Below are 26,866 nucleotides of genomic sequence, written 5' to 3'. Positions count from 1 at the left end.
CAAAAACAATTTAGATTTTTTCATGAAACTTCCCAATTATGTTAATCAGGTAGTGGACTGGAGCCTTTGTTATTTTGGGTTTGCAGGGGGAATATGTCATCTCCACGTGATTTTTTTTTTTTTTCAACTTAAAGGCAGCACAACAAATTCTTAGCATGTTTACAACTTTACCGAAAAACGTTTTAGCTGCTTGATGTTTCACTTTCTTCGCCAGCTGGTCTCTCACTGTGTCTGTGGACAGTTTGTGTATCAGAGCTTATTTTGTTAGAAAAAGCCTTCTGCTGCTGGAAACATTAAGGGATCTATTTTAACGATCTGAGCTCATGGTCTAAAGCACATGGAGCAAGTGTTTTCAGGACATGACCAAATCCACTTTTATTAGTTTAACGGTGGGGGAAAAAGGTTGTTGCACCAAGTCAGTGGATCAGAGGGGTTGTACTTCATCTCTGAATTAGTCTTTTGTGTTTCGGGGTGCAACATGCAGTAAATCAATCTCAGTGCTTTAGAGGTGGGCGTGGATCGGGCATTTAGCTGTAGGAGAGAGGTTTGCAGAGCTGGCTCAGCAGGCGCAGTGCCTGGTGAGTTGATTGGCACAGCTATATGGGGTTGGCTAATCTCACTCTCCATTTAAAAGCAGTTGTGGCTGGACTGAAGGGGAGAGATGCTGCACACAGGAAAAAGGTTGGCGGTCCACGGAGATCCTGCTGCGATGGTTTTAGCAGAGCCGTGCGTAAAGGCAGCCGGGCTGCAGAGATCACAGGAGTACGACTGTATGTGGGTACTGTGTGCAGAAATTAAAAAACTAAAACTGAATCCTCTGTCACATGATTAGTGCCGGGGGAACCCACATGAGTAACCCTCTGTTACAAGTGCAATCTCCCATTCCCTTTTAAAGGCCAGCAGAACTCGCACCTGAGTGGATTGTTATTGTAATGGCAGATTTGTCAGGGGAGAAGGAATATATGTGTTTTGCAACCACCAATGTACTGTAATGGCAATTTGCATAATTGAGCCATCGACTTCAGACAAGGTTTTTGTTGGTCCATCACTTTTAACTGCAAGATATTCATTTTTAAATCAACACACCCATGCGTGATCAGATGGGAGCAGGTGCATTTGCTATTTAAATGCTTTTTTCCAGGCTTTTTTGCCCTGAGACTGAACCATTCAGTAAATGTGCCTTCAAGCAAAGACCATGAGCTGAAAGATAGGCTGCATAGAGCTTAGACCAGCTGCAAAGTTGGTCACATTTCTCTGGGCTTATCATTACAAGCAGCATCTTTCACATTGTGTGTAGCAGTTCCATCTAGATCAGGAGTCTCCAACCTTTCTTCATCTCTGAGCTACTTTGAAAAAATTAAAGGGGCCGAGAGCTACTTGCATCACATCACTTACATTTATTCACAAAGCGCTCTTCAGCTGAATTAAGCCACTTCTTTGTACATGTGTGGAATTGCAATACCGAAAGCATTACATTTATTAAATATCACAAAGCTTATAAAAATGTTTAACTTCACATCAAGGTCCAAGAACTGAGACTATTTTTCACTAATTATGGAAAACGTAGTAAGTTACTTTATTATTTTCTTTAACTTTTCTGTATCCTCATACCAATGAAAAAACTGAATTCTACAGTTTCTGTGTCCTCATACTTCTGTCATATTATCACCAACTTCATCACCACCTTAAAAGCATCTTATGGTACACATGTAAAATAAGTACATTCACTCTTTTTTACAGTTAGTGAGATGACTGGCACTGAATGGACACCACCATAGAGTTTTATGCTGGAGTATACCCACTTAGGTTCACTCTAATAGAGTCGTTTAAATGTTCATTTGTCAGTCTTGTTCGGGAATTTAGATTTCAAGACATTCATGTCAGAAAAAGCTGATTCACAAAGGTATGTAGAGCCAAATAAAGCAGCAATTTTCAGTGCTGCTTGGTAGGGCTGAATGATTTGGGAAAATAATCTAATTGCGATTTTTTTCCCCCCAATATTGCGATTGCGATTTAATATGCGATTTTTTTAATTTATCCTCTTTTTTCCCCCCAACAAAACGTAATGAATGATTTAAATATGACCAACACATCGTCCATTCATTAAGCCGTGCAGCCAGCACCATATTTGACGCGTTGTCCGTCGTGATGCAGACGTGTTTCTCCTCGTGGAGATCCCAGCTGGCAAGCCCCTCTCTCAGGCCGGCTGCAATATTTTCCCGTGTGGTCGTCTGGGAAGTACGCAGCTTGTAGGCAGCAAGCTTTGAGGTTGAAATCTTCATCAATAAAATGGACTGTAAGACTCTGGTAAGGCTCAGATGTGCGGCTTGACCACATATCAGTAGTAGTAGCAAAAAACTCCACCGTTTTAAGCTCCGCGGCGACTTTCTCTTTGCACTTTTTGTACAGCTCCGGTATGGCAGTCTGACTGAAGTATGTACGGGAGGGTATACTGTACCGTTTATCAAGCGTATTTATCAATGCCGTGAACCCAGGCTTGGTCACCGTGCTGAGAGGCACCATATCTTTAGCTATGAACTCGGTTATCGCCCGAGTGATTTCCCCGTGCCGTTTTGAATTGCGGTCATATGGACTGACACTATCAAACATTTCGGTCAGTGATCCCTGTCTTGAGGTATTTGGCTTGTCTGGCGCACTGGTGCTCGGCATTTTGGCCATACAACTGTCGTACATGGTTTTATGGTATTTTTTTAAGTGCTGGAACAAGTTTGTAGTGTTACCCCGTGAAGTAGCAACGGTAGCACGGCATGCTCTGCACAACACCTGACACTGCGCAGCATCATCTTTTTTTAAGCCAAAATAATTCCACACCACCGACGTGCTGTTCCTCTTCGTGACTAAAGTCTCAGTTGTGTCAGTTTCTGACTGTTCCGTTGAGCCAGAGGCCATTGTAACAGGTTAAAGAGCAGCATGAAATGTTGATGCAGCCCAGTGCCCTACTCTCTTTTGCACATTGTAATCGCGCACTTTGCGGTTAGAAAATCGCGTTTTATCATATCGCGATTTTATCGCAAATGCAATTAATCGTTCAGCCCTACTGCTTGGTGAATATTCTTATAGTTTTCTGGGTCTACAAGGCTCCAGAAATGTTGTGAGTGTTGCTGAGACTTAAGCTGAACATGATTTTGGAGATTTATAACCTCCATTTCCATCTCCTCAGGCTTGACACTGAACAGTTCAGTCATCTTCTCTGAAAGCTCTGTGAGGTCTACCTCCATGAAGGGGTTTGCAATGAATACCACACAGGGTTCCAGCTGATCTAAATCATTGAACCTATCCTCAAACTCCTGCCCTAGCCTGGCCAAGAGGTCACAATACTTATGTACATCCAACACATGATCTGCCCCTGCATGGCTTTTCAAAATGTTTACCACTGATGGGAAGTGTTGCAGTCTTTTATTTTTCAGTTGCTGGAGGCAAAATTACAGTTTTGCTTTAAAAGCCTTCACAACCCTGATCATGTCAGAGTTGGTTTTGTCTTTGCCTTGTAACTGTGAGTTCAGGTGATTATGTTTCTCTGTCATATATGTCAGGAAAGCAAGATCAAGCAGCCACTTAGCATCAGACAAGAGGGCAGTGTCCTCCTCTCTTGATCCATGAAAGCCTTGATTTCTTTCAGCAAGGATACAAAAGCGTTGCAGTATCTTACCTCTGCTCAGCCACCTGATCTGTGTGGAGGAGGACATCACAATACTTTAGCTCAGATGGCGTGCAACGTAACAGGTTTGCTGCTTCGCTGCTGTGATTGGTTGGGTTCAGACGTTGACAGGACTATCACCTTTTTATTGACAGCTGATAAGCCTATCTTATTATTTTGTATTGGAGGGGGTGGGACATCTATGTGTTTGATTGAATTGAAGTGGGAAGAGGTGCATTTATTGTCGTCGGGTTTTTTAACACAGTCTGTGAACCTATTGGTGAGCTACCGGTAGCTTGCGGATCGGAGCGACGTGTTGAAGACCCCTGATCTAGATATTAACTAGATCAGGTTTAAACTGCAGACAGTGATTCAGAGGTGTGGAACCAGGCTACATGCTTGAATAGTGCAAGGAGCCGGAAGTAACGGCAACAAGTGGCTTTAAAACCAAATTCACCGTTTACTTTTTGAAGTGTAGTGGTAGATATGAGACAAATTAAACACGAGGGTCCATCTTTCTGTCTTTCTGTTCAGTGTGTTTGTCTGCTCTAGTCCACAGAGAGTCTGTGACTCAGTGTTGAAGTGTACTTTTAAATGGCTTTTAATAAATGGCTTTCTATGAGCGCTGCAGAGCTGCTCTCCCCTGACACACTCCCTCCGCTCGACTCTCGCAAGCTGCTCCTGACCTGATAAAAACCCCCGGAAATCACCTGCTGAGCTGTGTGTGTTTTTTTTATTTTTCTCTGAAAAGTTGAAACTGCTGGAGCGTACATCTGTGGCAGCTGAAGGTTTTATGTTGTAGAAATGAACCTTCAGGTTTTGGCCAACACTGGGCTGCGTGCTGTTCACCTCTGTCCATAATTAATGAGTATACTTTGGAAAATTGGAGACTATAAAACAAAAGTTAAACATGCAAGTATAAAATTTTGATTTTTGTCTCAGAGGACAGATACAGGGAGTTAGAGAGAGCTCATGTGCAGTGACCTGGAGTGTTGTACTTTAGTTTTAATTAGTCTATTGACTTTTTTTTACCTGTGAATTTGCAGACCCATGACACTTATCTGAATGATACATGAAACAAACATAAATGCAATAATTCCATCATCTTAAAATTATGCAATTTTTTTATTTTCAGCATCTGACAGGATCTTTTTATCTTGATCCTAAATCATCAGTGTGTTATCCTAATTAGGATAACACACTGTTTCACTGCATACATCGTCATATGCAATGTATAATTGTAGCACATGCAAACAAATTATTTTGTCAATTATATCGAATTTTCTTTAAAGTTTTACAACATTTGGATGGAAACTTAGTAGTTTCTCGATTTTAAAAATAAATAAATTAAGGACCGGTGGAACTCATCAAAATACCCAGGTACATACAGCGCAAAATCACAAGCCTCTCAGAAATGCAAAAGTAGTGTTTCACTCATTGAAAAGAATTACTGAACATCTTTAAATATTGAAGAAAAAAAAGACGTGTACCTTATGGCATTTGCGAAAATAGCACATCATGAGCAGTGAGCATGATTCATCGCTACACTTTATCTTCTTTTACCATGACAATTAGTGGGATTCATAAGCGCCCACGCTTTAAATAAAGGACTCGCATTGTGGCAAAAGTCACTCGGGGCGAAGACACAGAGGTTCACTGTCATTTTGGAACTGCCCCACACAGCAGTGCACAGATGCTCAAATTATAGTTTATTTCCAAATGAATGGATGTTTTTATGTAATTATTTTAGGTTCTCATTGGCTGGACTGCTAGCCCTGTACTATTATAAGGAAAACCCTGTAGTGACACAGCAGCTACCTGACCGCCAACAAGTTTAATGACAAGAAGAAACAAAGAAGCAAGTTGAAGAAACCAAAACATGTCCAATGTTCAAACCTTTTCTGTCTTTGTTGATTTAGTCATTTGTCCATAGACTGGAAAATGATTGCAGCTTCTAAAAGGAATGAGAGTCCATACACATGATTATTGTCGGGAGGAACCAAAGCTAAAAAAGAAGAGGTGTGCAATTTGTCATAGGCACCCTGCTAAGAGCTTAGTTGTCAACGCTTTTGTAGAATTAACATTGTTCTCCTGATTTATGGTACCAGATCTAGTCTGCAAATCAATTTCACGTGCATCCTGCACGTTTAGAATTAATAAATTAATTGCTAAATAGTTTTTTTTTCCCATTTGGATTTTTCCCAGTCTTGATCACTGGATTTTCAATGTTAGGCTGCTAAACATAAGGCACACAGCCTTGAAGAAAACATTTATTTTGTTTGACATTTTCTCATGTCTTCATGCTTTACTGTGATTTTAAAAAAAAACATATTTATAGCAACTCCTCACTGGAGAAGCAGAGACTTATATTTTTGCTTAATATATGAATAAAAACAATCCAATACCAGAAGTTTTTTTGATTTGATGGTCACTTAATTGAGTAATACTTATCAGCCTTATTTTGTAGCATTTTAAGACACATTTATGAATGATCGTGAAGCCACAACCAGAAGTGACTCACTGTATTGTGCTGGCAGAGATGCTGTGTTTGGCTCAGTCATCCCTCAGGAGGTCACACTGTCTTCTGGGGGGACGAGGGATCGTTAATATTTCTGTCTGTGAGACCACTGAGTGTCGTCCCATCCCAGCAGCCATGTTTGTCTGCAGTCCTAACTGCTGCACTGTGCCCATGCTGCAGCAGCGAGCTGCTGTTTGGAGATCTATCCTCTGTTCCTCTCAGCCTCTCTGTTCCTCATGACTAATGTTGGGATGAACTTGAGTTGCCTTCTGAGTTAATGAGCGTCCCGCAGCAGCAGAGCGATGGGTTTCGGTGACGCTCAGAGGAACAGGGAGGCCTCCAACTTCACGAGGTGTGAGTCGGCAAACATTTGGCAGGGATCAGCCGCTTTCCCACCACTGGGATAGGCGGACAGTTTACGGCCGTCTGGTGGTTTCTGATAAAGTTGCTGCTCTGTGGGGGTTTGGTGGTGGTTTTGTTGTCGTGAGTGTGTTTGTAGGGTTTGTTGGCTTCATTTACTGAAGCTAACAACAAAGCAGTTGCAGCAGGCTACAGGTAAGCTTGCTGCATGTATGGACAAAGTTCTGTCAGGATTTTTTACACAGGTGGGCCGCTGTCATGGCATCATCAAGATGTTGCATGGCAGGAAAGTTTTTATTGGCAAAGTTGGATAAAACTGTAAATCTGCCTTTAGGGAGTCTCATGGAGGATTTAACAGTACTACATGTGATTGTGACAGTATGACAGTGAGAGCCCTAATGCGAATGGCAGTGGCTAATGGAAGTTTACTAATGGTGCATCTTTACCTACCCTGTTTGGTCCGGACCCTCTGACTTTTCTGTTTAGTCTGGACCAAAATAACAGGTGTGTGAATGGTGCCTCTGCAGGGTCTGGACCAATGACAACAATTTAGTCTGACCAAAAGAGGTGGTTTTGGTCAAATGGGGCCATGGTTTTATTTGATTTCAGTGTGAAATTTTGGGGGGGGATAGTTTGGACTGCTTGTACTCTTCATCCTGACAATATAATGTTTGAACGATGAGGGCATTCATTTTGCTGGTAGTAATAACGTAATGATATTACAGTGGCAGCACAATTATCAAAATGAATCTGTTCATTGATTTTCTCCCGTTAAAGCGGAGATCTAAGATTAGAGAGACGATATACAGCTTATTTAGATAAACCAATCATTTGTCATCACATGGTGTCAGGACATGGCATGATTACGGTATCAAAAAGGTTAGCACTGCATGATTGGTGTAAATATAATACATGTAGGATATGCATTGCCCCTCTGATGCTTTTAGATTTATCTGATTCTATCCATGTAAAAATAGGGCTGGGTGATTAAAAAAAAACGATAAAGATAGTTATTGCGATATAACTTTTCCTCTATAGAAATATAAGACATGGTCGATATAACTTTGACAGAACTCATTCCATCCATGTTTTGACAGACAACACGAACAGTCAATAATAATGAGTATAGTGCAGCGCGAACCAATCACGTGGCTGGAATAGAGTTACAGCCACATCAAGTTGGTTGACGCACACACAGCACAGAGTGTAGGAGCAGCAGCACACATGTTAATGTTTGGGCTCCTGCAGAGAGGTGGACGACTCTGCATCGATGCAGTGACAGAACATAATCGATTCTTGTTTTCCACTACGTTCATTGTTTTAGTGGTTTTCCACCGCTGAATAATTATAACCACAGCTGCTTCTGGACAGACGCTCATTAAAGGTCCGCTCGTCCTGTTTCAGAGTCTCTGTCGGAGTCTGTTTCCTCCTCACTCCCCCTCTGACGTGCGCTCACTTTACACTGTTACACTAAACACCATCACGGATCACAAGTTATTAGGACACAGACAGGACTGGCATTTACTTTGAGTTTGTTTGATTCACTCTAGAGTTTGAGACACACGTTTAAAACTACTACACAACCCGAGACGTAACATGAAGCGCACAGTCAGGACATCCAGGTTCAAGTGACCAGAACTATTCAGAGTCATGATCCGACATCATCGATTAATAACTAAATACATGTGATTATCAGTTCGTGTGTGAGGAGAGACAGAGACGAGCAGACACACACTCACACTGACACACAAACTCCTGCAGACAGAAGTTTTTCCCGCAGATTATGACTCAAAGCTGTGTTTTAACTTCATTGTTTCCAGAAGAAGCGACGCCCCGTTTATCCAGGAACATAAATATGAATTCAGCAGGTTTATATATAGATCAGTTCTACGTGTGAGTGATTAGAAAACATCAGAGGAGCAGAGTCACTTGTTCATGCGCCTCAGTGCAGTGGCGCTCATTTGATTTATATCGCGATATATATATCGATATCGCCTGATGTGAAAAAAAGTATCGTGATAAGATTTTTTTCCATATCGCCCAGCCCTTTGTAGAAATGTGTGGCTCTGCTTAGTATAACCTATTCATGATTGATATTAAGTATAACATTTAGAGAAAGAAAGAGATCAGATCAGAAATTAAAGAGAATATTAATCTTGATTGTTGTCAGATTTATCGCAATTTTCCGTCTACATTGATAGGTTACAGAGAACACACTTTAGGATGTTCTCATCAGTTTAACTTAACCCTATTGACCCTAATGATATACTATATATTTTGTGTTGTAACTCTTTTCCTTTTTTATTTTTTGTGACTTTCAGTATTTATTATAATGCATCTATGAATTTCTTCAGGTTGAAATTCCTAAATGTGACAAATTGTGAAAAAGATGAACATCAAGAGTTTTTGCTTGCATTTTGTCGGTTTTGTCTGCTTTTCTTAAGTTGTGATGCGTTTAACTCTTTACTGTAACATGCAGTCGAGAATGGACAAAATTAGATTTGACTAACTGAACAAACACAAACACATTATGAATCTGATATGTCATGATTAATATCACATGTTGATCCTCAGCAGTTTTTGTAGAACATTTGTGTGCAGATGCTAAAAGGAATGTGCTGTTTTTGTCTGTTTTTATTTGTGTGCAACATGAATCAGTTTGACCAGAAAAGACATATTTTGATGTTTAGAGTGTTGAAATCCATCTGGGCTGCAGCTCTATTGTCTGGGGCGATGGCCTGCAGGTTGTAGGTGCAGACCTGTGAGGTTTGTGAAGTTTTCAGCCACAGTGAGTTGACGATGTGACTTGTAGGTCAGACCCAGAAATTATATGGTACCTTCACACAGGCCAGCTCTGAACTCATGAATGAATCACTCAACCTGCTGTAATTCAGGCCTCTGGTTGCTCCCCTTTGGTCTAAATCAGAGAGGTTTGTTTGATTCTTTTTTTTTCTTTTTTTTCTGGCTGGGTTTTCTGCCTGACTGAGCGGCTGACTGTACGGTAGAGTGAACAGCTCGTCTGCCTCGCAGGCTGTTCCTGCTCTGCCGTCCTCGGTCAAAGAGGTACCACAGAGGGACTCGGGCAGTCAAATCTGCCCGAAATCAAACTAACGAGCTCTGACAGGAAGCAACTTTCTACCTGCTGGGAACATGGCCAACGCTTTCCTACGTTTCTCTCTGAAACGCCTCAAAGACTTTAACCCTCCTGCTATGCTCCTACTGAGTACACTGTCTAGTCAGTCCACGAATGAGGTGTTCTTCATGAGCCACGTGGACTGGAAAGGCCAAACCCAAATGAGACCGTCTGGTCTACAACGGCAGTGATCAGCATCACCAGGTTGTCCCGCCCTTTTTGCTGTTGCCTCGCAATAGAGCTGTTTAACACGACAAGAAAGTTTTAATCCATGTATAATGGTAGGTGTTTGGTTGAGTTGAAGGGTAATACTCAAGCATTTAAAGTCTCAATTACCAGCGCCATTTCCTCTACGGTTTGTCAGCAAAGTGCAATAAATCCTGGGATAGGTCGGGCTGGGAAGGATCCATCCGTTGGAGCTTTCAGTTATCGGGGAAGGAAGGTAGCATTTGTCAGCTTTATTTGAAGCACCCTTCGAAATGGGACAGTCTAGTTGGACCGCTGTGACTTAATCAGTGTTCGGATGTGGACTCTGAAGGATGCAGCCTCTGAACTGAGATACAGCTTATGTGTCTGCATTTTTTGATTCACTTCTCCAGGTCACCTTGACGTCATGCCTGTCTATGTGCTGTCGGAGAGGGCGGGGCCCCACGCTCAGGTACCAACAGACCAAACCAGGATTCCCATCCCGCTCATCACCACCAAGACGGACTACTCAAACAAATCAGTCAAGGTTTGTTCACAGCAGTACTATGATCGGAGACTTTTCATTATTAGGGCTCTGCAACAGGGATAGTAGCTTGAGTTTTCATGTTTTTGGGTTGTCTGTTCATCCGATTAAACAGAGGTAGGAAGTAAAAGAAGAATAAATACTTTGTTTCAGTACTTAATTAGATATTTCAGGTGCATGTACTGTATTTTTCTGACAATACCTTTACTGTCTACATTTTAACACAAATATCTGTACTTTCTACTCCCTCCCAACATCAAGATAGATTTAAACCTAAATGGACAATAACACAGAAAAGATAATTCCTTGTTTTATATCTATCAGTGCATATAACACAAAACATATGTAACACAACGGAAAAGACAAATTAAGACAAAACAGACAAGAGAGTGAGACTCAACTGTGGAGAAGAGGCACATCTGCTAATAACAAGGGGAAACAACATGGAGGAAAGTGAACAATCAGACATCGCTGATAGCATTGTAGAGATGAAACTGAGTCGAGAGCTTGGGCAGTTTGAGCGTGAACGTCAAAGCAGCTTCGGGCTGAGGATAACAGAGGACATTTAGGCCAAAAACAAATTTGAATGTTGGGACTTCCGGAGACCACAGAAGCAGTATGGAGGCATTTTCTGTATTTTTTTCTGTAGTTTTTTCTGTTTTAAAGAAGTGGTCACCATTTATTTCAATGGTATTTGGCTGCAAAACTGTTTACCCCTGAAACTCAAAGTGTTTTATGGACTCAACCACTTCACTCACCCCTCCATCGGCATAGTAGTGAGTAGATGATGAGGGAATCTTTTGATCTTTTTGGGTGAACTATCCCTTTCAGGACAATAAAACATTTTCAGCATTACGCCTTTGTCAGATGTTAAAACACTTAATTGCAATATTGAATTAATTAGTAACCTGAGTTTCATGTTGCAAATATTTTAAATAGTTTGAATTTGATCATCTAATATTGAGCAATAGCCGAGTGTGTTTTATTATACCATTAAGTTAATTTGCAATAAATTGTCTTTTTGGATTACTGGTTCAGCTGGCAGGTATCTTTCTCTTTATTGGTTTTGGCTTTTTGCCTAAATACTCATTGTGCATAGAATTTATAAAGACTTATGACTTACATCTTCATTCACAATTTTTTGTGTAGCTCACCATGTAGAGCTCATGAGTTATTCCCTTTTTATTCATCTCTCACCTGCCACCATCTGTTTACATCCAACTAATTCATTTTTTCCATTAAGTAAGGCTGTTTTGTTGTTCTTGATTAGTTTTCTGCCAGTATATATTTATGAAAACTAAAGCAGCAGAATAATCCACCGTCTGTCTTGCAGCTCATTTCCCTGAGGCACTCATCAGCACGACACAATTTTCTGACGTGGCTTTGATCCGGTGACAGGCTCACAGTCAAACCGCGCAGAGCTTCAGTCAGAACTAAATGCTCCTCAGTTTGTCTCTGAGTTTATTGGTTTTGGTTTTGTTTTTCTCCAGGGGAAAGTGATTTGTAAAGGCCAGCTGATGTCGTTAGCAGCTGACGACTTCATCTTGAAAATGATCATCAAAGGTAAAACATTTGGAAACATTTCCACAACAGAACGTCTTGAAGCATGAACAAATTCACTGGATAGCTATTCTGAGATATACATATGGAAATATTTTTCAATATTAATGTGTATTGAGGGAGCAAACATTAAGCGTAAGAGTTAACATTGAAGTTATCCACTTACATGAGTAGTCCATATTGACTGCCAGCAATCTTCTTTCTCCTCTCTCCTCTCTGTATTTGTAATATTGACTTTAACACACAAATGAAGCAATCATAGCCGTGTGTGTCCATGTGTGTGCAGCAGTTGCATGTGTTGTATTTAGGATGTAGACAAAAAACTATAGCGGGCCAAATTAATTTGAATATCAATTTAACACTGCTATTACAAATAATTTGATAAATGAATGTAAAATTTGGTCTATGATCGCTCTGATCATCAATGGCATCATCATGTACACTCATAACCCTAGTAGGTATTAGTATTTACTAGCCTTTTGTTGCATTTTCAGCCTAATTCATCTGCCACAAAAGATAAAACGTATAATAAACAATTTTAAGATGAAGCTGCCTTATTATTATCATTATTATTATCGTTATTTCGAACATTCAGATAATGTGATAATATCATTATTGTGATTTATTTTTCTCAAAGTCAGGGCTGTCATTAGGTTAAGAGTGAAACGTTTGATAGTTAATAAAAACTCTTACTCATGTACGGTGGGTTTATAAAGGATTGTTGGCTGTTGCTGCTGAAAACAATGAGATCAATCATACAGTCACATAGAAAATTTGCAGTAAAACTAGTAGCCTTAAGAGACTATAAGCTCTGCATTACTGCAGAGTTTATAGTGTTTGCTATGTGTGTGTGGATGTGTCAGAACGGTGTGTGTGTTAAGCTTTTAAGCTGGTATGGATTGTAGAAGCAGATGGAGGCTAGTGTGTCTCATTGTTGTCTTGTCTGTGGTTTTCTTATCTCTGAGCTGCCTGATTAAAGAGCCACAGAGAACCAATGCTCTTATTGTGGCAGGGACATTCTTCCTTGTGTTCCTTTAAACTCTGTGACACCTGGCTGTGTCCCTTAGCTGCAGGATGAACAGGTCCTCCTCATCTGTATTATTGGGTTATAGACACTTTCAGATTTAGTACAGGGCTTGACCTCCTGGTGCTTTGTTAGGTTTGTGACTCCCACTCTAAAGTTTCTGCTATTTCTATTTTTTAAGTCTTTAAAGTTTTTGTAGAGAGATGCTTACATTAACTTGCTGGTATGTTATTGAGAATACCCTAAATGCTGTATTTTGTCTGTGGTCAGAACAAAACAGAACCACTAAAATGTTTTTGGCAATTCTGATTTTTTTTTTATTAAATAACTAAAGTATGTAAATATGAATTAACAGAAATGCAAGAATTGAGCCTTGAGGAGCTCCACACAAAACTGCTGGTCCATTACGATGCATTGTTACCAAATTAGATGGAGTTGTTTTTTTCCTGGAGATAGGACTGGTGTCCTGTAAACACTGATGGGGATATTTTGATGTAACCTTTTCCCGAGTCTGGGCCTTTTGTCCACACACAAACAGTATTTTATTTCACTAAATGCTACTGCACACTAGAAGATAATCGGACCAATTTTAGACCCGACAAACACAGGGGTGTTCCTGACTGGAGGTCACTCTGTGCCGTTTATCTGCCCAAATAATCCTAAAGTGTGAGGGGTTCTCAAAATAATCATAATGCTACCAATTTAGTCAGAGCCTACCCGATCCCGAATTGTAAATATCAAACATGTTTGATTTTATTGTTTTATTTCCTTCTGAAGTCACGTTCAATCACACAAGTGTTCCACAGTCCAGGTCAGAAGGTCACGCTAATGCACCTAAATTTGTTTGCATACCGCTTTATAAAATCTGAAGAAGCAGAAGAAGATTTCGCAAGTTTTTGTGAGATCCCAAGTGTGTGGTCTGACGTTCTGGCCAAATCGCCCAGTGTGTGCTTTTTGAACATTATAAGATTCAAAATCTGTCATGTCTGTGGTCTCACATGTTTTTAAAATCGGTCAAGAGTTGAACATTTTCTTGTGTGCGGCAGCCATTAAACAGAGATTTTTACAAAGGTCTTCCAAAGTGAAGATTTGCTAACACTCTGCAGAGTTTCTATTGATTGTCATAGATTTTGTAAAAAGGCGGACAGCAAAATATTCCAAAAAATACCCAGAGTAGTGTTTTTAGACTTACGTAGGCCTCAGTTATGTGTTTTCAATCTAGATTCAGTCCTATTGTAGGACTGTACGGTCATCAGAACTGCCTGTCATGTCTTGTGCCATCTCTGTGAGTTAATGTTAACAAATCCGTAGTTACAAATATGAATCTAGCATACATGATCAGCACCCCGTGATCTTCATCTTATTCTCTATGCTGACTCCTGTCCTTTCTTGCATCTGTTTTTCAGAAGAAGACTCCCAGCAAAATACCTCATTACAGAACCAGTCCATTAACATCCTTCTGTTTGGATCACTGGCCAAAGACTTCGATAAAGCTGGCAGTCAAGGGGTAGGATCTCTCAGTCACTATATATATATATATATGAGGTTCGACTTATAAACTGATATTTTAATGAAGGTAAAGAACTTGTTGTTGTGTAAAGTATCTCTTAATGCAAGTGTTATGTGTGTTAGAAGTGTCATCAGCTCGCTCACTGCAAATCCAGTGGGGAATTCTCCACTTTGTTCTCACATCGGATTCTCCCAACTTTCTGTGGACTTTATAATAGGGGGCCAGGCGTAGGAAGCCTGCAGATAATCCAGAGACTCTAAGCCGGACATTTGCGTTCGCACATCGTCTTCAGGAGAAGCTGCGGAGAATCTCTAGAGTTCAGTGCACGTCTGAAAGCAGCTTAATTTACAGTCAGAAGTTTTTTTCACTCTCTTCTCTGACACCTAAGTGTTAACAAACACTGCTGGTGTTAAAGTTTACACAGTCTTCACCTTCCCAGACAACTCCAACTTAATTTCGATGTCCCGCAATACTTTGCAGAGGGGTAAATAATCAGTAAATAATTTGTTTGCTTGGCACTGTCAATTTAAAAAAAGGTTGCTTCTCTCAGCATCAGACAGACTCAGTCTTTTATCTGAAACAGGCTCAGGCTCGAGACAGGATTAGCTGGCTTTTTTATATTGAATATATTTGATCATACTTTATAAATACGGCCCCCGTTGGCTGAGCAATCTCGGTTTCAATTTGTGTTTAATACTAACTCTAAGTTTACCTGTTATCTTGACAAATTTAGTATAATATGAATTACCACAGCAGTAATTCCAAGAGGGCAACAGTAGTTTACGACATACTCTATAGACGCTTTCTCTTGCATAACGCTGATATAATAATCATAACAATTTAATTTATAGAGCAATTTTCAAGCAAAAAGCACAAAGAACTTTTCAAAGGTGAGCACATAACTGCAACTAATTTCAATCAAATATAATCCCTCTTCTTGGAAAAATTTAATTTGAAAACTGGAAGAATATTGGTTATTGACCTTGACTTTGCAGAAAAAAGAGAAAATGTACAGAAGTTGATCTGTAAATATGAATATAAAAGAAACAGAGTAGTGAAAATGACATGCTTGTACATTACCCTGGATTTTCAATGGGATTCCACCCTCAGTTGTTTTGAGGCTTATCTTTGAGTAAATAACATCCCAAAAAATCCCCAAATCACATTTTCCTCTCTTATTTCGCTTTTGTGGTGCATCTGCTATCGACTGCTGAAACAGGACAGATGATTATTTTCGAAACAGCTCCATTTTATTTTAGAGGAGAGAAAATCGAATATATGTGCCAAATATTTCCCAGAAGTAGACGGTTTAAGGATAAACTTTCTGTTTTTGTTTTTATTTACTCTACATTTCAGAGCGAAACAAAATTTTGAAATTAAATTGAAAGATATGAAACTAAATTCAGTTTTACTTAGTAGGAATTGAGAGAAAGATTACAGTATGATGAAGATAATGATGATTCTGATTACATTTCAAAACATGTCTTTCTTACGAGACAAACGTCTTTTAAGGTTCCTCTGCTTTAATTGGATAATTTTTTTTAATGAAGCAATTCACCTTGAGTGTAAAGGTGAATTTGGATTTTAATTGAATTCTTTTCAAGGTATAATTAACTGCCTTCTCACTGCTTCATGTTCGATTTCGCTTCTTATCATAACTAAACAACCGGCTTGGGACAATTTGTAATATATTATTATATTATATTATATTATATTTTTTACTGAGCTCAGGAAGTAGAGCGGTGGTTCAATCCCTAGCTCCTTTAGTCCACATGTCGAAGTTACTTTGTGCAAGATACTGAACCCAAATCCCCCTGATGGCTGTGGCATCGGTATGAGATTGTGTGTATGGATGTGCATAGGTGAATATATGGCATTTAGTGTAAATAGCTTTAAGTGGTCAATAAGACTATAAAAACCCAATATAAATACAGTTCATTTTCCATTTACCAGATTTTTTCATAATATATGAATGTAGAGAAAGTGCTCTTGTTGAAGAGAGGAGGTCAGAGACAAACGTCCCTTGAAGCTGGAGAAGGAGGAAGAATTACATAACGTTAAATGAATTTACATTTTGTGTACTGTAAAAAATATGCACTGTGCTGTGTTAAGCTCCTGAAGAATTGGAAGTGATTTGAAAAAATAAAGGAGCCCAGTTGATGCCGACAGTTTATGCAGACAATCTAAATAACTCTATTTGGAGGTAGAGTTGGACAATAATGAAAGAAACAACATTAAACTCCAAGCTGTAATCCACTGAAAATAAAGTTCTAATCCTGGAGATTTTCATGAAATCAAATTTTTTGAATAGTCATGGTTCCTGTGCTGGATTCAAATTGGTTTTATTTGCAGGAGGTCGTCATAGGAAACTACACATTCAGTGATTCTCATGGATGAGTAAAGCTGATTTTGTCAGTTTAAAGAATGTTTGTGCGTATGTGGGTGCATGTCACACAACGATGAGAATGTAATTGCATTATTGTTGTATATTGACAGTAAAGGTCTAGAACTTGAAGTCACAGATGTAACACGATTGTGTTATGCCCCAGGTTTGTTTAGAAGCGAGCAGATTAAAGTGGAACTATGAGAAATGTGTTTGTTCAATTTTACAATATTTATTTTATGTTTTTTATTTTATTTGCAGATATAGACAATTGAACTTAAAGAAATGCCAAACCAATGAACCCTAACTAACCAACCAACCAACCATAAAAACTTAAACCACAATACTTAAATAAGTTAATAAAAAATTATTAAAGTTGAGTCCTTAACCTCCCCATCAGTGCACACCCAAAAAGAGCTTGTGGGCTGTGTGTTCAAATTACTAGTAAATACAAATGATGGAAGTAACGTACAATAACAGAGTCAGAGCAAAATAGATGACTTTCTTATACTAATCTGGCCCCTGACAAAAAAATCACAAATACTATGGAAGTAAGCAGGATGCAAAAGTTGCTAAGAGGTCCTGAAATTCTTCCGCCTCTTTTATACAGCCAAGCACTAGAGGGAGGAGGACCCACAACCTGAAGAGCAAAAACACCATATATTTTAGTTTCAGGGGAAATGTAACAACCCTGTTAATTTAATTCTAATGCAAATGGAACATCTTACTGTTACTGCTTTGTTCAACCAGAGCAGCTTTACAAAAGCAATGAAATATATGGCATCACCAGTAGATTCTGTTCTTTTTTTCTGAGAGAAACAAGCTAATCAAAGACTTGTGGGACCTGAACTAGTAAACCACACTCGCTGTTGGCATGGTAACCACAGGTATCACCAACTCAACCAGGACTGAACTTTTAAGGTTTACAGCTTTATAGTTTGATGTGAAATATTATTTAATATTTAACATAAGGAGTCTATCAAATGACAATGTGAAAACCATGTTTCTATTTAAATAGTTTCTCTTAGTTTCAGCTCATTGTTCAGCTGTCTGGTCCGTATATTTACTGTTGTTTTTTACTCTCACTGCTCTCCTGGTGTCAATTTTACTGCCAGTTTGCAGATATTCTGCAAACAGCAGACACACACAGTCAAGTTGTTAAACATCATGGAGCAGTTACTTGCTTAAGAGTCATACAGTTTCCTCAGAAAGTGGTGGAGATCATAAACAGAGCTAAACAAGAGTGATTATTGGACTAATACTCATCAGGTGGACACAAACACCACTCTATGTTACTGACACTGTTGCTTTGTAAATGCTGGATGTGTAATTAAGCATTTTTGCTTACAAGTTCACCATAGTCGTTTTCAGACATGACCTCCGGAGGATGTCTGGAGAATTGGATCCGGACTTTGCCTTTCACACTTGAAAAACGCAGGAGGTTCTCCGGTCAGACACGTTCACAACAACACAGAAATCTGGCGAGGGTTGATGCAGCAGGCAGAGACAGGATGTAACGTATAAGTTCCACTGCGGAGATCACGTGTTTGTTTGCAACACATCAACACTGGCATCGGCCATTATCACCAAAAACTCTCTTTTTACAAGGGGCCTGGCTGGAGAAAGTCTGCAGAAAGTCCGGAGACTCTCACTCCGACATTTGTGTGCACACATCCAGCCCTTCTTGAGAATGTCAGGAGTATCTCCGGTGTTCAGTGCATGTCTGAAAGCAGCTTATGTTAACCTTAAAAGGTGATTATGGTCAGTGTCAGTGTCATGGTCACAACTTGTTTCCACTGTCACAGTTTGAAAGAAGATTCTGAGCTTGTGCTGCTCCACACTTTGTTAATTTGCTCCTTCATGCATCAGGTCTGTTGTTTGACACAAAGTGACTCAGAATGGTGGTTGCTCCAGCTCGCTGTCACGGTTTGGATTCGGTCTGCTCTGATACTGTCTCAGCTGAACACAGCAGCACCTAGGATGCTGTTTACAGAGCCGTGACTTTGTCTGTGATCTGTGTGGGGACAGTGAGCACATCAGGGATAATCCTCCTCTCAGCAGCATCTCATGGTGTTTTTGGTGTCCCCACAGTGCTGTCTTGATGGAACCCAAAGCCCCATAAACCTTGGTGAGGGCAGGGAAGTCATCGCTGTCTGAGCCGCCGTGCTTTGCTGTAGATCACAGCGGTCTCGTCAGGCTGTGTCTCCGTAACATGATTATTCAGACTATCTGCTGTCTCTTTGTCAGCCCTGAGCGGAGGCTTTAAAGCCGTCTTGGGGGCAGCTGGCACGCCAAACAAAAAGAAATCTCCACTTTTCACACCAGTAGTGGTTTGTTGTGAAGTCTTATTTAACGTCTCCCCAGATGCAACATCTGCTGCTTCAATCTGTCCTCCCTCTGGGGAGTAGAATGTATATTTATCAGTGTTTGTTCTCTCAGTTTTAATCCCTGGTTTCTCTGCTTGTTGTTGATTATCTTGTGTTTTCCTTCAGGACGTGGTGGTGGCCTCTGGCTTCACTGTGGCCAAATCTTCCACAGGTCATGAGGACAACCTGCACCACTGTAATCTGCTGCTGTCAGGAGATGAAGCCTGTCTTTATGTGAGCACTTTTGTATACATCCAAGTTATGTTTGATGTATGTACAGTACGTATGCATATACAGTTTGAACAGGATCCCTGCTTTAGTAGTCTACTCTAGGACTACTCAAGTACAACTTTGAGGCACTAGTGTTTTACTGAAGTAAATGTCCCTTTTATATTTTTACTCTGCTGAATTTTAGAGGGAAATATTTTACTTTACAACTTCATTTATCTGACAGTTGTAGCTGCTTGTTAGGATTCAAATTAAGATTTGACTCTTTTCAGACCAATAATTTATGATGAGTTCATAAAATGACAAATTAAAACTACTCAACAATAAGGAAAGAAGGTAAACTTAGCATCACTTTGAACAGACATTAATACTGCCTGGATGTTACTTCCTCTGCCAAGGAAGTTATGCTTTCACCCTGTCCATTAAATATACTTTAAGTATTCAAATTAAAAGTACTTGTTGAGTGAAGCCTGTTCCCTAATGAAACGGGCTACTACATAATTTTAAATCAGTGTTGGCGGTGCCTCCTTCAAGTCTATTTGAGGTGTGTCTTCAGCAGTACTGCTGCTGCAGAAGGTGGGGTCTAACGTTACCTGCCCATTCTGATTAGATCAGTCAACCAATTCCCCTCTCTTCGTTGATTACTTCTAAAAATTAAAAAAATAATGTAAGACAATGCATTATAAAAATGTAGTGGAGTAGAAAGTACAGATATTTGCTGATATATGTCTTGGTGTAAAAGTGAAAAGTACCTGAAAATAAATCTACCTAAAGTACCGATATCATTAAAATGTACTGAAGTACAGTAACAAAGTAAATGTACTTTGTTACATTCCACCACTGGAGACACGTCTGATGAATTTTACAGCCTCCTCATGTTTTACCTGCAGGCTCAGCCATCACTACATCTACAATATGTTTTCTCAAATCGAGAAAGACGAACTTATCTGTTGATTTCTGGACATTTTACATGTCACAAGTTTTTTCGAAAAACATTATTTACAATGTATATACAGTTTGTCTGATTGGTTCAGAACAACTACCATGCTGACTATTAGATATAAGAAAAGTATTGGCGTGGAATAAATTCACATCAAATCATCCTGGATACCAATGATAAGAAACCAAGCCTGAATGGTTTGTTTTAGACTCATCGAGTTCATCTAGCTCACCCCAACTGGTCGAGGCAGATGGCCGCCCAAATTGAGACTGGTTCTGTTAGAGGTTTCTTCCATTTAATGAGGGAGTCTTTTATCTCCACAGTTGCCAAAGTGCTGCTCATTGTGGGAACTGTTGGGTTTCTCTGTAAAAAAGTTTTAAGGTCTGGACCTTCAATTTAAAGGGCCTAGGGTTAATGTATATTATGATTTGGCACCATACAAATAAAATTGAATTGAATGGTTAAGAGGCTAAGGATAGCCAGTGCCTCATGTGACAAATTATCTGTGTTGACAGATTAGATTTAACTCCGTCGTTCTATATTGTTTTTGATTATATTCATCAGAAAGTCATATGTTACTAATATAATTCCACTCTCCTTCCTCCTTTGTTTCTTTTTAATTTTTCTGCTTTTCCTCCAGCAGCAGTAGAATCTGCTACAGAATCAGTAGAGTCTGTCTGCTGCGGTGACTGTTGACTGAAAACACATCATTGAGACTTTTGTTCACATCTCTGTCTCCATCCCTCAGGTGTCCCGCCTGTCGCCTCCTCCTGACCCCAGATCCCCTTTGGCCAAAAAGAGAAGCGCCACACTCTCCTCTGAGGTCAGATTTAGAGGCTTGGTTAACTGCAGAGGCTGCTGGGAGTAGGGCTGTTGAGGTCTTGTATCTGTCAGGACGCTTTTTGTCAGCGGCTGACTGTCCCAGAGTCACCTCGGCTGGATCAGGGTCTCACAAGACCCCCTGGTCTCTGCAGTGGTGATGATGAGGCGAGGAGTCACGACAGTGTTTGACACTTGGGTCTCCAAACCTCTATAAATACATAGTTAATAATATTCATAGTTTTTGTAATGTAGAAATCTAAATCAGCCGCATGTGCAGGACATGTAGAAGCTAAGTGGAAAAAAAAGGTGTTATGAGAATAGTTTACAATACTATAGTACTACAAAAGAAAGTTCCATGCAATGATACGAATAGATCAAATTAAGATACTTTAGCATTTGCTTAGTGTCCACATGTGCTGTTCAGTTACTCTTATAAGTGCAGAAGCTTATATTTTATCCTCAGGGTTTTTGTCCTTTGACCAGTGTAGTACTTTTACGTACAAATCTTTTCCCTGTATTTTATGGGAATATTACGAACAGCAAAATTGCCTCAACAAGGGCAGGACACTACACTTGGTACGCTATTGGTTTGGGAATCTGACAGACATATTGCACAAAACATTTGCATACAGAAAAACAAACTAGAAATATTAAAAACAAAAAGAGCAGAGTAGAAATCTGAGCGCAGACGTGCACAAAGAAGCAGCTTGAGCATGAAAAGGAGAGTTTAGTGCAAGCACATAGTTTGAATAAAGGCAGAGCAAATCTTAGCACAAGCAATGCATTGAGTGTAAGCGCAGTATTTTGAGTGAAAGCATTACAAAATCTGAATGTGAAATCAATAAGTCCTGCTCTTAAACTAAAAGACCACACACTTGCATTAAGAGAGGGAAAATATCCCATACATTTCTGGCTTTTTATTTCCTCATAAAATATTTTTTGACATCACATAACAACTTTGTCATATCAATTACAAATTGAAACATCAACGGTTTGTAATTCACTTGACTGTTTTGTGCTGATTCTTGACATTTGGCCTAAGACTCGTCACAATCATGTCTCATGGTTTTATTGAAATCAGGGTTGTCCTATTCATTAAATCAGATCACAGAAAAATTTGATTAATTTGATAAAAACAGAAGCCGAATCAAACAGGACTAAACCAAAGTGCAGAATTCCAACATTCAGTCCCCTAGAGCTAAAACTGATATTATGATACAGAATAAGAGCTGATTTCCTGTTTCAAACAAATGATGCTAGCAACAGGGTTTAAGCTGTGTTTTTAGATGAGATACATCAAACTGAATTATTAGTGGACATTTTCCGCAAATAAATACCAGAATCACACAATTTTTGTTATGAACTCCCTGTAGGCACCAGTTTATTACATCAGAGGTGTTCGTCCCATGAGTTTTTTGGTACAAATGATCCTACTGTATCCTGCTGACTCAAACCACAGGTAACATGCATGCTGCTGAGGTTTCAGGCCTTCTCCCTCCTGTCAGTTTTGACAGTCTGGTCATTTTGAGACCCATGAGAGAAACGAGCAATGCCCGCTAAAACCTTTTTAATGGACAAACAGGGATTTTTTTCGAGAGCTGCCCATACCTCAGCAGGTTTTGAAATAATGTTGAGTGGGAACATGCTAAAGTTATAAAGCTACTAGCTTCCATTTTTTGGATTGAAATAAAAGCTTATGGACAATCCTGAATACTAAATGTTGCAAAAGGTTAGATTTGAATGGGTGAAATATAGTGAAAATTAACCATTCAGATTGTTATGGACGTTTTCTGGAAGCTGGTGAAAGGAGAACTCAGGCAGCAGTTGATGTCTTATGCAGAAGATTTTAATGTAGACTTGATGCATCAAGGAGACCAGAAGGTGAAACAAACGCTAACAGAGTAACATGAGCAAGTGTCACCTCCAAGTCTGAAGATGTCTCCCACAGCATCCCCATGATATCTCCCTCTACTTGCATCACCCATTCTAACAGCACATCCATGAAAGGCTAGTATTGCTGTCACTCTATGTTACATGTAGGTGTTCACATCCTATTGGATAGTTAAGCCTAAAGTATGCATTCCTTAATCACATTGGGTCCTTATGTCTTGCTACTGATGTAATGCAGGAAAGAGTTGGAGTTGGTGCCTCTCTGTCTGGGGCATCTGAATAGGATATGAAAGTCCATGAGCGTAGACACTACAATGTACTGTTGGTTGGTCCTTTATCTATAACCTGACCTTAGGTACTGTGAAGAGAGAAGGGAGTATCTGTGGAATGAGGCATGCTCAATTCTCCTAATAGTGTACAGATGTAATGTCCAAGGATGGTCAAAAACTCCTTTACACAGATCATAACTGTGTAGACATTTTCCACAAATAAAAAATGTCTACACATGTCAAGCAAAACTGTAAAAAAAAACATGACCGATGATTAAAGCCTGTCTGACTGTCAGCTTGCAGCGAACATGGAAGTCAGCTCGGAATTCTGGGTAAAGAAACTGCAGAGATGATCTGTTAAAAATTCAGTTGTATAATAAAATATGCATACAAATTGCTTTACAACCCTAGGAAGTAGAATATTAAGTTAATAACAGATTAATAATATGGAGCACCAGTGAGGTGTAGCTATGATTTAACATTTTCAAACAGAATAAATTAACGGACACAACAGACAGAAGAACACACACTGTTTGAGAATATATAGGAGATTTGAGTTTTTCATAAGCTTGGGATGAAAGTTTTAAGACTCGTGTGAGTTTGATCTGTACTCTAGAAAAAATTCTCTTAAATAAATGTTTGGATAGACTTTTTCTCCGGTTTTCTGCTGTTTGAGCAAATGTTCATTTTTCAGATCATCGTTATTCTCTTCAAAAATCACATCTGATTGACGAAATGGTGAAAGAGGTTCAGAAGGCTCAATAGAAAAATCTGTTGCTTTGTTCAGTGGTTTCAAGAAATGACGCTTGTTTGGACGCCAAGGTTAAATAGAAAACTCTCATAAAAATGTTTATTGTCACTCAGCAAGTAGGTAAAACTTTAGATCTGTCCTCCATCATAGTCTGCTCCCATCCCCAGACTGCTTTTTCGCTTCTTATACAAATGCATACATCATGTAGCATAGCATGCTGACATCGACTGCTAGTCTTTTTTGTAAATTCTTTTTTTGTTATCCTTAGGTTTCCAGGAATACCAAGACCCCCAAATATACATATGTGGGACTGGGCGACCTGAAGGCTGGATCAGTCGTCAACGTGTACGGAGTGGTGGTCTTCTTCAAACAGCCATTCAAGAGCAGGGGAACAGGTCAGTGTGAGCCTCAGCCCAAAGGATAGTCAAAATATGTGACCAAAGAATAAAGAGTCCAGAAAAACAAAACAAAACATCGGCATGCTAACATGCTCACAAAAGCTATGCTAAAATGCTGATATTTAGTAGGCAAGTCAGACATACATTGAATAAAATGTCAACAGTATAAAAACTATTTTAAACCAAGAAACTCTGTGTAAATGAAATATTACAACAACTAAAATACAAAATATGTCATATTTCAATAACAATATTCTCAATATTGTCTTGTTCTCATATTGCTTAAAATAGCAACAAGTTTGTTAGTATGTGAAAAGCAGTTCAAACCAAACAGAGTAAAACATTTCAACCGTTTCAGCACCACGGACAGAGACATTAAGACCTTCTGCAGCAGTGTTACAGATTTTTTTGCGGGGCAAGCTTTTAAAAATGTACGAATGATTGATACTATTATTAATCTTATTATTCTTATTATTGGAAAATGCATCCTGGAACATAAAACATAAACCACTTCACCTCCTTTGAGTCACATGTGATTGGCAGAAAAGAATAGAGAACCTTTCATGAAGTGATCAGTGCTGAGTCAGAACACACACACACACACACACACACACACACACACACACACACACACACACACACACACACACACACACAGTGTGCATCAGAGGTTTGTTTTGATGAATCAACATTTTTTTGTTTAATATATATATTTTTTGAATAATAATATATAATACGATTTTTCTGATATTCAAAACTAAACAATTACATATATCAATTACCTGTCATTGCACTGTCCTGTCTTTACACTGCATATCCTAGTTTAATTACATTCATATGTTTCTATATTTCTATTTATTTTTTATATTCCTTACACTTAAGTATTGCATGTTACTTATTACTTGCTGACGTATTTTTGACTCTTGCTGCTGTAATACTGCACATTTCCCCATTGTGGGACTAATAAATTATCTTATCTTCTTCTCTATAATAAACAGTCTATTCATTATAAATGGAGTGAGTACCAGCATAACCGCTAGAGCACAGTTTGTGTTACAGTGTGTTGCATTATTGTAGCCTCAGTGTTTCTTAGTGCGATTCCTTCTGAGTCAATCAACCTTAATTGTGTTTGTTTAGTCCAGTATAACTTGCAGGAGTCTCTTGATGCTGCTCTGACATGTTTTGAGGCCACAGAGGAAATAAATCCAAGATGAGTGTCTTCCAGTCTCCCAAAGTCTTACAGCAGAAATGAACAAGGGAGAAAATCTGTCAAAATTACAGCTGTCACATATGATGGGTTCAAATAATACAGTCTGAAAACTGTCAACGAAAATGGTTCTGGGAGAGGAACGGGAGTGAGAGAGGAATGATCTCCCTACAGGGACTCAGCTGAGTAGTGGCCACTGGGACAGCGAGCCATCTGTGACATTCCTATGAGAGAATCAGAAAATTGCAGTTCAAATCATTTCACCACAGTCTTGTTTTACCAGTATTATTTTGTTTAGTTGTACAGTGTGATCACTTACAAGTATGTGAAGGGTATATAGCTCACATCCTCAGAAAGCATATGTTTTACCTCTCACCTTGATGATGACTGAGTGTGCTGTGAAAAACAACAACCTTTGCTGTGATTTCTTACAAATAACTACTGCTCCTATATGTATTCCCCCAAGAAACCCAAGTCAGATGCTGGTGTTTGGGTGTTATAATGGACTTTTTGTTGGAACAGGCCACTTGTCAGTACCTGTCAGCATTAAAGAAGAAACTGCACTGACCTAAACTAAAGGGACCACCAGAACATTGTTTAGTCATTATCTTTATTTACCTGTGAACACACTGACTCTGACATCAGCATGAAGTGCAGAGGAAGCAGTTTGACCTGAGGAACAGGAGGTGGTGAGCTGTTAACACTCAAAAGAGCAAAAGGATAAGACATTAAACAGACTGCTCAGTCTGAGCTGACCTGCAGCCATGCAGGACAGGATGATGAAGTGTGTACTGTGTGTGTGTGTGTGGGTGTACGTGTTGGGGAGGTAATAAAGAGAAAGCAGTGTCTCATGCGGAAACTGTCCAAACTTCATCATCCTGGTCTTTCTGGACCCTCGGGCGTCTTAAAGTAAACAGAGATCTTAGAAAAATCCATCTGATCAGACATAAGGGGAAACCCAAACACTCACAAGCACAGTGAAGGCAATCAGTGAAATAATGTATGCTCTTGCCTCTAAACCTAATCTTAACCATCAAAAAAGCCCTTATATTTACTGATTTGGCTAATGAGCAAAAATGTTTTGCTGCGAGAAGGAATTTTCACATACACATCACAGCA

At 39.4% G+C, this 26,866-nt stretch overlaps 1 protein-coding gene and 1 long non-coding RNA gene across 4 annotated transcripts in view; one reads left to right on the top strand and one right to left on the bottom strand.

The window, feature by feature from the left end:
- The window catches only part of pot1 (protection of telomeres 1 homolog), an 82,649-nt gene that overhangs the window by 8,443 nt on the left and 47,340 nt on the right, over nucleotides 1-26,866 (top strand). For both annotated transcript variants that reach the window (XM_034588798.1, XM_034588797.1), the window contains exons 2-7: nucleotides 10,269-10,402; nucleotides 11,890-11,962; nucleotides 14,390-14,490; nucleotides 19,369-19,476; nucleotides 21,159-21,233; nucleotides 24,411-24,537. In XM_034588798.1, the coding sequence (XP_034444689.1) occupies nucleotides 10,283-10,402; nucleotides 11,890-11,962; nucleotides 14,390-14,490; nucleotides 19,369-19,476; nucleotides 21,159-21,233; nucleotides 24,411-24,537 (604 nt within the window). In that variant the 5' untranslated portion in view covers nucleotides 10,269-10,282. The remainder of the gene's footprint in view (nucleotides 1-10,268; nucleotides 10,403-11,889; nucleotides 11,963-14,389; nucleotides 14,491-19,368; nucleotides 19,477-21,158; nucleotides 21,234-24,410; nucleotides 24,538-26,866) is intronic.
- Nucleotides 2,950-25,207, bottom strand: LOC117763576. 2 transcript variants are annotated; one of them, XR_004614186.1, is made up of 3 exons: nucleotides 25,197-25,207; nucleotides 13,535-13,540; nucleotides 2,950-3,058 (listed from the first exon to the last, which is right to left on the bottom strand). It is a non-coding gene; the product is annotated as an uncharacterized LOC117763576 (long non-coding RNA). The 2 variants fall into 2 exon arrangements; XR_004614187.1 differs by lacking the exons at nucleotides 13,535-13,540; nucleotides 25,197-25,207 and adding exons at nucleotides 5,207-5,211; nucleotides 17,197-17,206.

The sequence above is a fragment of the Hippoglossus hippoglossus genome, chromosome 6 (assembly GCF_009819705.1).
Source record: "Hippoglossus hippoglossus isolate fHipHip1 chromosome 6, fHipHip1.pri, whole genome shotgun sequence".
NCBI lineage: Eukaryota > Metazoa > Chordata > Actinopteri > Pleuronectiformes > Pleuronectidae > Hippoglossus > Hippoglossus hippoglossus.
Note: the sequence above shows the minus strand (reverse complement) of the source record. Positions and strands in the feature narration are given on the sequence as shown.